The sequence below is a fragment of the Chiloscyllium punctatum genome, chromosome 25 (genome assembly GCF_047496795.1).
Source record: "Chiloscyllium punctatum isolate Juve2018m chromosome 25, sChiPun1.3, whole genome shotgun sequence".
In the NCBI taxonomy this organism is placed as follows: Eukaryota; Metazoa; Chordata; class Chondrichthyes; order Orectolobiformes; family Hemiscylliidae; genus Chiloscyllium; species Chiloscyllium punctatum.
Window position 1 is genome coordinate 39,415,741 of NC_092763.1, and position 12,330 is coordinate 39,428,070.

General features: G+C 39.0%; 1 protein-coding gene across 5 annotated transcripts in view; it reads left to right on the forward strand.

Annotated features, from left to right (window-relative positions):
- Positions 1-12,330, forward strand: part of ocrl (OCRL inositol polyphosphate-5-phosphatase) — a 115,303-nt gene that overhangs the window by 29,363 nt on the left and 73,610 nt on the right. For all 5 annotated transcript variants that reach the window (XM_072595077.1, XM_072595078.1, XM_072595080.1 and 2 more), the window contains 3 exons: positions 3,003-3,041; positions 7,616-7,723; positions 9,931-10,050. In XM_072595077.1, coding sequence (XP_072451178.1) covers positions 3,003-3,041; positions 7,616-7,723; positions 9,931-10,050 — 267 coding nt within the window. The remainder of the gene's footprint in view (positions 1-3,002; positions 3,042-7,615; positions 7,724-9,930; positions 10,051-12,330) is intronic.

Genomic DNA, 12,330 nt, shown 5'->3' on the forward strand with positions numbered 1-12,330 from the left:
TTTGGGTGGGGGCAGGATCAAGGACTGTGGTGCGGCAAGTGGAGGAGATGTACTGGAGGGCATCGCCAACCACGTGCGAAGGAAAATTGCGATCTTGGAAGCAGGACGCCATCTGGGATTTTCTAAGGAGGAATTGGTCATCCTAAGGTGGAACAGATGCGGTGGAGGCGGAAGAATTGAGAATATGGGATGGCGGTTTTACAGGAGGTAGAGTCAGAGGAGGTGTAGTCTAGCTAGCTGTGGGAGTCTGTGGCTGACTGGGGAGTTATGGAGGAAAGCAGGTCGGGATGGGGTGCCTGACGAGAGAGTCGTGTCAAGGGAGACGAAGGAGTTCAGACTCCCACCGCTACGTAGACTACATCTCCTTGCACGCTAACTCCTGTAAAAACGCCATCCTTTATTCCCAATTCCTCCACCTCCACCACATCTATTCCCAGGATGACCAATTCCACATTAGAAAATCCCAGATGGCCTCCAAGATCGTAATTTCCCTTCCCACGTTGTCGACGATGCCCTCAAGCGCATCTCTTCTACTTTGCGCGCTACCGTCTTGAACCCCACCCCTCCCAATGCAACAAGGACAGAAGCCCCCAGTCCTCAACTTCCACCCCACCAATCTTCGCACACATTGCATCATCCTCCGCCACATACATGCAGACCCCACCACTGGAGATATATTTCCCTCCCCACCCCTGTGAGCATTCCGGAGAGGCCATTCCCTCTGCCAATCCCTTGTCAGGTCCACGCCTTTCCCCCACCAGCCCACACTTCTCTCCCAGCCATCGCAAACCGTGCGTCCACACCACTCCCCTCAACTCTGTCCAATGCTCTAAAGGATCCTTCCACGTCCGACTGAACTTTTCCTTTACCTCCAATGTCATCTACTTTATCCGTTGCACCCGATGTGGTCCTCTCTACATCGGGGAGACAGGACGCCACCTTGCAGACTGCTACACCTGCACCAACCAACCCCACCACCCTGTGGCTGAACACTTCAACTCCCCTTCCCGCTCTGTCAAGGACATGCAGATTCTGGGCCGCCTCCATCGCCAAAACCTTACCACCCGACACCTTTTCCAGCACCACACTCTCAACCCTGAATTTTGTTTTCAGGTTGGACTTTACTGAAGGAGATTTTGGATAACTGGCTCATTTCCACTCAACTTGGAGGGGGTGGGGTTGTTTCTAAGGACTGTGGATTTAAGAACTTTACTGGTTAACTTTTTTTTCCATGTGAGAGGATGCTGCAGATTCTATCTGCTGCATGGACTAGTAATTTTTGTTGTTATAATCATTGTTTGTCATGTGTCAATAACTTGCTTAAGTACTGGCTGTATGATTCTTATGAATGAATTGGTAGTGCCTTCCTCATCCCCCATCTAGATCATTATCATGGAATGATAAAAGGAGGGAATGTGATATTAAAGAATTAATTTGCTCCACTGACCTGCAAGAAGTTGAATGCCCTGGGGTTAGGGCGGTGTGTCTTTGTCTTTATAGGTGGAATGTGGGCGATTTATGTGGCCGTTCAGGGATGATTGGCAAGAAGTCAATAAGAATGTTACAGTTGGAATTTGACGACTCCCCTATAGTTAGAAAAAACGATTTTCAAAGATTTGACCATTAAGGGATGATTTGCATTGCATTGTCTCTGGAGGTGCGGTGGTCAATGCATTGTATCTTGAGTGGCATGTGACTGGGGGGGGGGGGTTGTGGGTGGAATGGCTGGGGGTTGTCTTATAGACATTACTAATTGTGATGTAAAGATTTTATATAAAGGAAGGACTGTTTCCTTTGTTCAGGGAGATTTTTTGCCATTACCCTGTAAACTCTGTGATGTGTTTGTTATAGGTTGCTCCAAAGAGAAACCCCTGGACACGACTCACAAGCTTGGTGAAGAGTGTTCAGGGTTTCTCCAACGCTTGTATTGTACTGTGATTAATAAAATTTGATGGTTGTTCACAGAAGTTGGCATTTGCAGTTGCATCAAGTGGTGTGAGGAACTCGAGGAAAAAAATAATTCAACAGAGGAGGGTCTCATTGAAACTTACAGAATACTGAAAGGCCTAGTTGGAGTGGATGTAGATAAGATGTTTTTATTAGTAAGAGCGATGGAGATCGGAAGGCACCACCTTGGATTGAAGAGATAACTTTTTTAGAACTGAGGTGTGGAAGAATTTCTTCAGCCACAGGGTGTTTAGTCTGTGGAACTCATTGCCACTGAGACTGTGAAGGCCAAGTCATTGAGTGTATTTAAGGCATGTTCCAGTTAAAGCCAAGTTTGCTTTAATTGCAAACCTGGAATTCAAAGCAAAGTTTTTGGTACCCAATAGAAAAGTTGAAGCCAGTCATCCATCCAAGCATACAAAGTCATGGCATCCTCTTCATCCCAAAGTTCAAATCTAATGCTATTTACTTTCAGCGCCACTGACTTTCACCTGTATTGCTGCTACCTCCCCTTTTTTGTTATTATTGGCATCCTTCGCATCGGTTTCTCCAAACAGCATATGAGTAGACTAATATCTTCTGAATAGAAATCCCTGTCCCACCTTGGCCATGCACACCAATGTACGCAGTCACCTTCAGCATTTTGAAAGTTTGTTTAACTTTCTCTTAACAATCGACCTGTCAACAACAATAGTTATTAACATCTATTAATTTCTAATTCTCCCTCCAACACAATGAAAGCAAGACCTGATTTTAAACTCAACACTCTCTCCATGTGAATCCCTCCTGTACTAATCTTGCCACCTTCTCCAATCTTTCTTTCTTTTCCACACTTCAATCCTGCAATTCTGATCTTTAATGTATCACCCTCACTACACCATGCCATGGTAGTGAAAGCGTGATCGGCCTTGGTCCCACTCTCTGGAAGTCTCTTCTGAAACACATAACGATATTAACATTCTATATTTGAATGATGAGTGAACCTTCAGCCATGTCTTATTCAATTTACTGTCAGATACTTTACAATAATGTAGGAATTTTTTGTTTGCTTTCAGAGGCTGAGGAAGCTCTTTTAATTGATGACCCATTTACACGTGAGTACTTCCATTATTTTAATGTAAAGGTGGAGCAATGAAGTTCTGTTTGTCTGCAGTGGCCAATCAGTTTTTTTCTAACAAATATGCTTTCTAAATAGAACTGTTCATCCTCGTGTACACCAGTTGTTTGTTCAATCTTGATTCTGGCAAATACCATTTTTTTTTTGCAGTCTATCTCTAATCAGGTCAGTTAAACCTTCCCATCCCCAAGAAAGACATTGCATGTGATTTCCTGTTTCTCTTGGGGGGAGAACTACTAAGGACAGCAGAATGCAGAATAGCTTGGTTATTTTGTTTCCACTCCAGGTTTTGTTTTAGGTTTTTAGCATCCTATTTGTTTAAATCTAATCCATCACATTAGAATATTCTCTCCTATTGTTGGACTTTGAAGTATTGATTTTAAATATGAGAATTAGTGCAAGGAAGATGATCTATCATATGTTTCCAGCTCGCACTTTAAATGCTAAATTCTTGTCCAAGTCAAACTTGGCAACCTTGAATTATTAGTGAAAACAAAGTGAAATAAACCACACTGCTGAAATAAATTTAAATTAGTCAGAACAAGCCTACCATCCTTCTATCTTTCTTGAAACTCTAGTGTTGATTGTTCCTCTTTAACTTTTGGAGAAGGAGTAGAACTTCAGTTTAGGAAAAATTGCTTATTCGCACTCTGTTTCGCTTCTGCTTTAGTCAAGCTTATCTCTTCAGTCAGCTTTGCTCCATTGGAAACGATGAATATAGCATTATTTTCGATTTCAGCTTCTGGTGTGATGCTACTCAACTGCACAGGTGAATTTATCTGCAGTCTTAATAACTTCCTTTTAGACCAGCCAAAGGATGTTCTTATGAGTTCTTTCTATCCATCTAGGTAGCAATTCTCAAAAAAAAAAGCTCCTCCAAGTAAGCAGATGTCCTAATGATTAATTTAGCTTCCTTGTATTTTAAACTTTTAAGGGACAATACACCACCTACTGCAGTCCTTTCTCTACAAGTGCTGATGGTATCTAATGATACTTATCCCCTGGATGTTTTTAATGATAAGCTGTGCTCAACTAAATAATGGAATTTTCTCCATTAGTCAGTCAGCATCTATCCAATTTAGTTGATATGGTTGTATCCACTAATCCACTGTTGGGATATTTTTACTGCCGCCTTGTCTTTGAAAACAATTTTCTGCCCAGCTGGTTGATATATTGCTAGTGTCAGCTTGGCTCACTTTCAAATTTTGAATGTTACGAGAAGCTGAGCACCAATCTAAAATGACAGTCCAAGTGCTGTGTTGTTAGAAGTGCTATTATTTCAGATGAGCCTTTTCAACCAAGATCTTCATCTACCTATTCAGCTAATTCATAGGACAAGTTGTAAAGGGAAATTCCTCTGCACCCCCCCCCCCCCCCCCACCCTCCTGAATAACATCTTTCCCTCATTAACATTTGAAGAGAAAAGATTTACTGATCATTTGCCTTATTACTGCCTGCAAAGTAGGTTGTGTGTTTGTCTACAGCAAAATGTCTGCACTTGGTATTGAGCAATTTAAGAAGCTTTGAGAGGGGCAATGTTGGAAAGGTGGTAGGGAGAGAGATTAAAAACTGACTCTTTCATCCTGCTTCTAGCTGTCGAAGCCATATTGTGATGTCTTCTCAAAACAGATAATTATCTCTCTGCCCTTTTTGATTGGCCAATTGAGTTAAAGCAGGAGATGTTATTACAGCTAAAGAGTACACTAAGGAAATGAACTTTTTATTAATTTAGATAGTAAATATTTTTAATACAATGGGAAAAGCTGGCCAGATCGCTACTAACATGTGGGAGTCGGTGGATGCAGTTGCAAGCTACAGTGAACAACAATGGTGACTGCTGAAGCAAATTCAGCTCAGAGTTGATGAGCGGGAGTCCAAACTGTGGGCATTGCCACACCTCATGGAGACAGTGGGAGAAACTAACTGAATATCCTGTTTCAGGATACAGTCACTTGCCTTGAATTAATTTGGCGTATAGTTAGGATCAGGAGAGTGTGTGACTAATTGTGGCAAGCATTGGAATCCTGAATTTAGTTTTGGAAGTGCCTCAGCCAGTGCCCTTGTCCAATAGGTACAAGGTTCTTTCACCTGGTGTGGCGCATGGTAGAATTTCAAATTCGGTTTGAGGGAGAGCAGCTTGGGTTTCAAATGAGTGTCCTCAACTTAAATAAGAGCAGTTCCAGAGGTATGAAAACAAAGTTGCCTAAAGAGGCTAAGGAAATAGACTAAGGGGAAGCTCCGTAGATGGTTAGTGGCTGACATTTAAGTAATATTTCATAACATTCAGTAAAAATGTATTCCAATCAAAAGGAAAGACTCATTGAGCAAGATGAGTTACAAAGATGGTGAAGCAGAATGGTAAAAGCTAGTGGTAGGCCAGGAAATTGGGACTTATTTCACAAACCAGTGGCAGAAACTGCTTGAAAATTAAGGGAAAAAATTGATTATGATTGATTGTAAACAAACTGAGGCAAGTGTGAGGCCATTTGAGGATTTGACTTGGAATTGAAAGTGGGAGAAATGACATCTTATCAACCAATATTTTGCATCAGCCTTCGTGGTGTAGGAGACTGTAAACCTCCAAAAGATATCAGATAAACAATTTGCAAATTGGAGGTCTTGAAACGCTCTTGGCATGAGGAACAAAGTATTTGACAAATTATCAGACTGAAAGCAGATAATTTGGCAAGACCCGATGGCCTGCATCCAGACACTTTGACGAAGGTGGCTGCATGATAGTGAAACAACTGTTGTTGAGGGCAAAAGTGATAGTCCCATTTAATAAAGAAGAAATGCCAGGGCACATAGGAAATCTAAACACAAAAGGGGAATCATGTTCGACACATTTGCTGGAGTTCTTTTGAGGATATAAGGAGTAAAGTTGATAAAAAGAAACAAGTTGGTATTACTTACTTTGATTTCCAAATGGCAGTGAATAGGGGGGCACATAAAAGGGTATTGCGCAAGATCTGAGTTTGCATTAGGGTTAATGTATTAGCATTGAATGGGGATTGGTTAACATCCAGAATCTGGTATAATGGGTCTTTTTCAGGTTGGAAAGATCTAGCAAATGGAGTGCCGTAAGAATCAAGCCTAGAGCTTTAATTATTTAACATCTATATTAATGACTTAGCTGAGGAGGCAGAGTGTAATGTATTCACATTTACTAATGATACAAAAATAGATGGGAGAGCATATTGTGTGGCAGCACATCTACAAGAAGATTTAGTTGGTTGAGTGCATGAATAAATAAAAACATGATGGATGGAATTTAATGGAGGGAAGAGTGTGGTCATGAGTGTTGGTAGGAAAAATCAAAAGGTAACAGTTATTTAAATGGTGAGACTACAAAAAAAAGTGCATTGCAGCAGAAATGAATGTTCCTGTGCAGATTGCAGCATGTAATTAAAAAGGCAAATGGAATTTTGGCTTTTATTGCTAGGGGGTTGGGGTTCAAAAGCAAGGTGGTCTTACAACTGTTTAGGGTATTGGTGAGGCCCACACCTGTGGGCCCGTGTTTCAGAAAGAATGTCAGGGCATTGGAGGCAGTTCAAAAGAGATTTATTAAGCTGATTCCTAGGATGAAGGGGTTGTCTTATCGAAAATGGCTAAACAGGCTAGATCTATATTCATTCGAGCTCAGAAGAATGAGGAGTGATTATATTTAAACATACACGATATTTAGAGGGTTTGATAGGGATTGAAATTATTCCTACTAGTGGGAGAATCTTGAACTGGGGATGCAGTTCAAAATAAGGGGGCATTCATTTAAAACCATGATGCAATGGAATTTTTTTTCTCTCTGAGGGCAGTTGAAGCCTGGAATTTTCTACCCTAGAGTGTTGTGGAGGGTGGATCATTGAAAGTATTTAAAGAGCAGGCAATATCAGAAGTCACGTGACACCAGCCTATAGTCCAACAAATTTATTTGAAATTGCAAACTTTAGGAGCTTTGCTCCTTCGTGTGGAAGTGGTGAAGGGGCAATGTTCAAAAAGCTTGTGATTTCAAATAAACCTGTTGGACTATAACCTGGTGTCATCTAACTTCTGATCTTGCCTGCCAGAGTCCAGCACAGGCACCTCCATGTCATGGCTACTAAAGAGAAGGTAGGTAGATTTGAAATATCTGTCAGTTGAGGGCTATAAGGAGACAGCATGAAAGGAGTTCAGGCCTGGGGCAGATCATCCATGATCTTAAAGAATGGTGGGGTAGGCTTAAAGGGAAAATGCCCAACTCCTCCTGTTTCTTATTTTCTAAGGATTTGGAAGATGTTAAATAAATGTAAATGCATCTTTTTGGTCTCACTACTGGGGAAAGCGAATTCAACTGCTTTTTTTTCAAGCTACATCAGGCGGGATTAAAGTAACCAGCTATATTGTGCTTTGCTATGCCCAAAACCTCTGCTGCTGTTTTACTGCCAGTGCTGTCAAAATATAGTTTGTTACCTTTTGAGCTCAGTTTCTCAGATACTGTCCTTACTGGCCTTTCAAAATGTTCTCCTTACTAAAGTGACAGCACTTCCTGTGATTCATTGTTTGTGTCTTTTTTAGGCTTATGTCGGATCCGTATACAAGGGGGCCAAACAAACTACCTCTTTGAGCTGCCAGATGATGAATACTGTCTCACTTTCCTCACTGAAGTGAAAAGGATCCAACAAGGTAAACAAGCTGCTTGAAATGTAAAATTGAACAGGGCAAACATGAAACCTAACTTGTTTTCTCCAATCAATGAATGACTTGAAAAATGACGTTAGTTGAAGAGATTATTCAAAAATTTGTCATAGATTCAATTTCACAATCATTTGAGCACCTTCATGATACTTACAACTGATTTTTGTTAAGTTTTAAGACGGTCACAAAATATATGATGATATCTTTCTGTAATAGTTACATCACAGGATATCGCCAAAGTCATGGTACAATGTACTTAGTTGAGACACTGAATGGGTTTAAATTGATAAAGAGAAAATATGAGGGGGTGGCTTAGGCATACGTCAAGTTGATAAGTCACCAAAACCCCAGATGAAATGTATTTCAGGTGATTGTGGGGAAGTAAGCAACAAAATTGTTTTGGCTTTGGCCACACTCTTTCAGTTGTCCTCAGATGCATCATGTTACCATAGGACTGGAGAATTGTAAGTGTTACACCCTTGCTCAAAAAAAAATGCAAAAAACAGCCCTGTAACCACAGGTCATTTATTTTATCTATAGTAATGGGAAAGCTTTCAGAAATGATAATTCAAGACAAAGGTGTCAGTCACTTAGACAAATATGAATTAACTAAGGGAAGACTGCACAAATTTGTTGAAAACAAATTGTGCTTACTCAAGTCAGTTGAATTATTTTGTTGATGCAGCAGCAGAATGATTTGATGAGGGTAATGTGGTTGATGTGGTGTACCCAGACCTCTGAAAGGCTGTTGATAAAGAGGTCCATAATAGGCTTGCCAGTGAAGTTTATGCTCATGGAATAAAGGGAAATTTGGCAGCATGGGTTAAAAATTGGCTGAGTGATAAGAAACTAAAAAAAAAGAATGGTTATTTTTCACTCGAGTGGAAGGTACGTAGTGGGATTCCTCAGGAATCCATATTTAGGATTAGTGCTTTTCGTTTTGTATATTAATATCCTGGACTTGAGTCTCCAAAGCACAATTTCAAATTTGCAGATGAGGCAAAGCATGGTAGTATTGTGAACTGTGAGGATAGTGATAGACATCAAAGGACAGGAAAATTTGTTTGAATATGTAGACGTATGGCAGAGGAAAGTTAATGCAGAGAAATGTGGAGTGACTCATTTTGGTACAAAGGTTGAAGAAAGACCAGAGAAAAGGTAAAATCCTAAGGTAGGAACAGAGAGATGTAGAAGTATATATGCACAAATTTAAGAGAGCAGGGCAGATTGAGAAAGTTCTTATCAAGGTATGCAGCCACTTTGACTTTATTAATGGAGAAACACAACACAAAAAACAAGAAAATTACTGGTTTTTTTTAACCAAACATAAGTTTGGCTTCAACTGGAATATTGTGTACAGTTCTTGGCACATGCTTTAGGAAGGTTGTGAAGGCTTCAGAGAGCATGCATGAAGTATTTACAACAATGATTTCAGTGCTGAAAGACTTCAGCCACGTGACTGGATTGAAGAAGCTGGGTGTAATCTTCTTTAGAGAAGATTTAATCAAAGTGTTCAAAACCAAGGTGGGTGCAGTCAGAGTTGGTAGAAAGTATTCACTTTGGCAGAAGAATCAAGAACCAGAGAACTCCAATGTTGGTTGAGGAGAAACTTTTATACAGCAAATGGTTAGGATTTGGAATGTGCTGTCTGAGTGTGTGTTGGAGGAAGATTCAATCATGGAGTTCACAAGGAAATTGAACAAGCATTCAAAAGTGTTGTGGTTTGCAAGGCTACGCAGAAGGGCAAGAAAGTGGTCCTAGCTTAATTGTTCTTGCCAAGAGTTAGCCTTACAGTGATAGGTTGGACGACTGCCTTCTTTGCTGCAACTATTCTGATTTTGAGTTGGTAATTTTCAGGTTTGTAAAACTGTTGCGACTCCTTTAAAATACATTTCTTTTCTCGTGACTGAATCTTGATCTCAAAACTCAAATTGTGAAAAATTGTTTGCTGCAGAAAAGTATTATTTAAGCCATACTGTAAATATTTAGAGTTTCTGTGATCTTTGTAAAATCAAATAGCTCACAATTTGGCTATTAAGGTAAAGAATTTTATTTTTAAGTAATATATAGTCTTCATCTCAAGAAATCACGCTAGGACGTTTCCTCATGTTTTTCACAGGATATCCGCAGCAGTTGGTCATGTTATTTCTAATTGTAGAAATTGCATAACTTTTTTTTTCTTCCTTTTCAACAAGCTTTAACTAAAAGCATTGGAGCTGAAAAGGTAATAAAGGATCCATTTGGATTGGAATCAGCAAGTTGGCCCCAAATGTTGGATCCATTGCATGGCAAACCAAGTGGAGCGGTTAACTCAGGTAATTGGTCTAAGTTATCATTCAGCAAACATTTTGAGAATTAATTGGCAGAAGTTGGATTTGCTTCTGGTTGGAGCCTGAATTTATTTGCTCAAATAAATAAGAATAATTTTAAAAGTTGTAATATTTCTGAATAGTTGTATGATTTCAGTTGACCTTGATTTGCTGTAGCTGTGCTACAAAGACGAGAATTAACAGAAAACAGAATTTCATGCTTCAGCGAAATGTGCATGTATGCATTGTTTTTCAACAATTTTTAAAGTATAAGTTTTGAAAACAGAACAATAGTGAACATGTACAACAAATACGTGTGTTTCATTCCTGAAGCATGTGACCAATCCGATGGAGTTATACTTGAATAGAGTACATTAGAAACAGAGCACTTGTCAGAAGGCAAGGAAAATCATATTTTCGTATGACAACATTCACAGACTCAAAAGGAATGAGTAACCTTGGCTTGAATTGATAAGAGCAATAGTAGGTGAGAAAGAGTTTTTAAAAACGACCATTTAAGAACGATTATGGAAGCCTTAGAATATATCTGACTTTAAACTCAGATTGAAATGGCCTCGATTTTAATTCTAAGATTGAGTGAATTAAAACCTTGTCTCATGTTTCTCATCCTGACCCAAATTGAGCCATTATTTTCGCTGATCTTTTACTTTAAAGGTGCAGTTTGTCCCACTATCTCGGAATATATTTCTCTAGTCATCGTCTTTGGGTTCAAACCGTTAAATCCTTAAAAATTCTAGTGAGATGGTTACATATGACCTGTGTTATGATTGCAACCAATGTTATTACTCAACAAGTTGGATTTCTAACTGAAATATGACTTAGTAGGTTTTTTTATTTAACAAAATAGTCTTTCACTGAAACATAAGCATGTATTGCTGCAAGTCTGTTTTTAACAATAAAACAATTGGCCTAACAGCAAGGAACAACGATATATTTTCAAGTCAGGATAGCAGTGGTGTTCCCATGTATATCCTGCTTTCAGTTCCAGTTTTTGAGAATTTAGTGACCTTTTCCTTGATTAGTCACACAACTGAGCTTAGACTTTCTTAGCTTTAAGCTAAAATACTTGCACTGAGGTAGCCTATTTCCTACTTTTCCTGAGCAGATTTTTAAAAAAGACATCCAGCACCAATATCTAATGGAAGCATATAATGTTCCCATAGCATTTACTACAAATTTCTGATTTGACACCACAAACAGATTGGGTCATTGTCACAGTTCTGTTTGTGAAATCTTGTTGTGTACCAATTTGTTGCTACATTTCCTACATTATGACACTGACTACAGTCAAAAATATTTCATCGACTCAGTGCATTGGGATCATTTTTCTTTTGCAAGTATCAGCATTACTTCTTGTTCTCGGAGAAAGTGTTTGACACAAGTAACTTCAACCAGGATCCCTATGAACTGAAATACAAAAGCTTTCCAAGCTATGTCTTTTGCCCTAAACAATGAAAAATAGATAATTTCTTGTCCTTCTAAACAGAAAGCAAGCTAGTGTGCTGCTCAGTGTTTACTTTGTTGGCTTGTAAAACAAATGCAAATGCAAAGTAAAGCAAATGCAAATGAATTCCTGGGACTCTCCTTGTTTTTATCATTTATTTTTGTTTTCTCCTCCATCCTGATTGTAAAAAAGCAGTCATGACTCCAGAAATACTAAATGACACACAGACCAAAACCTGCATGCCACTAGTTCAAAATAAAACCTGTAAATGATATTAAAATATCTACAAATTACATAGCTTACATCAGGCTTACCTGTCAGTGAAACAGATATTAACTTGAACTTACTGGCTGTTTTTATCACTGTATGCTTCTGATTTAACTTCTACAGTGAAAGAAATGCATCAGATCAACCACACTTAACCAGTCCATCACATTGCCAACTTGTTGCTGATGTGTATCATGAAATTTGGAAAGTAGTACACAAAATATGCAAACAAATAAAGCATGAAGTATTTCAGTATCGAGGAAGATTTGGAGAGGCTTGTGTAGGACATGGTATTAGATAAATCACACTGAACATGTTCTTATACTATCAAAGGCATTGCTTTCTAATTACAAAATAATTGCTCTTTGTAATTTTTATTCTGAAGTAGATAAAATTATATGGCTAGATGTTCGATTTGGGTGTTACAATTAAAGTGAGTTTTATAGAGATTCAAATTAGAATGTGCTGTTTATGTGTAACCTTTCAAGCTTAATGTACTGTGTATATTTAGAGCACACTTGAGGCAGTAATATGTATTTGTGAAATTTGAAGGG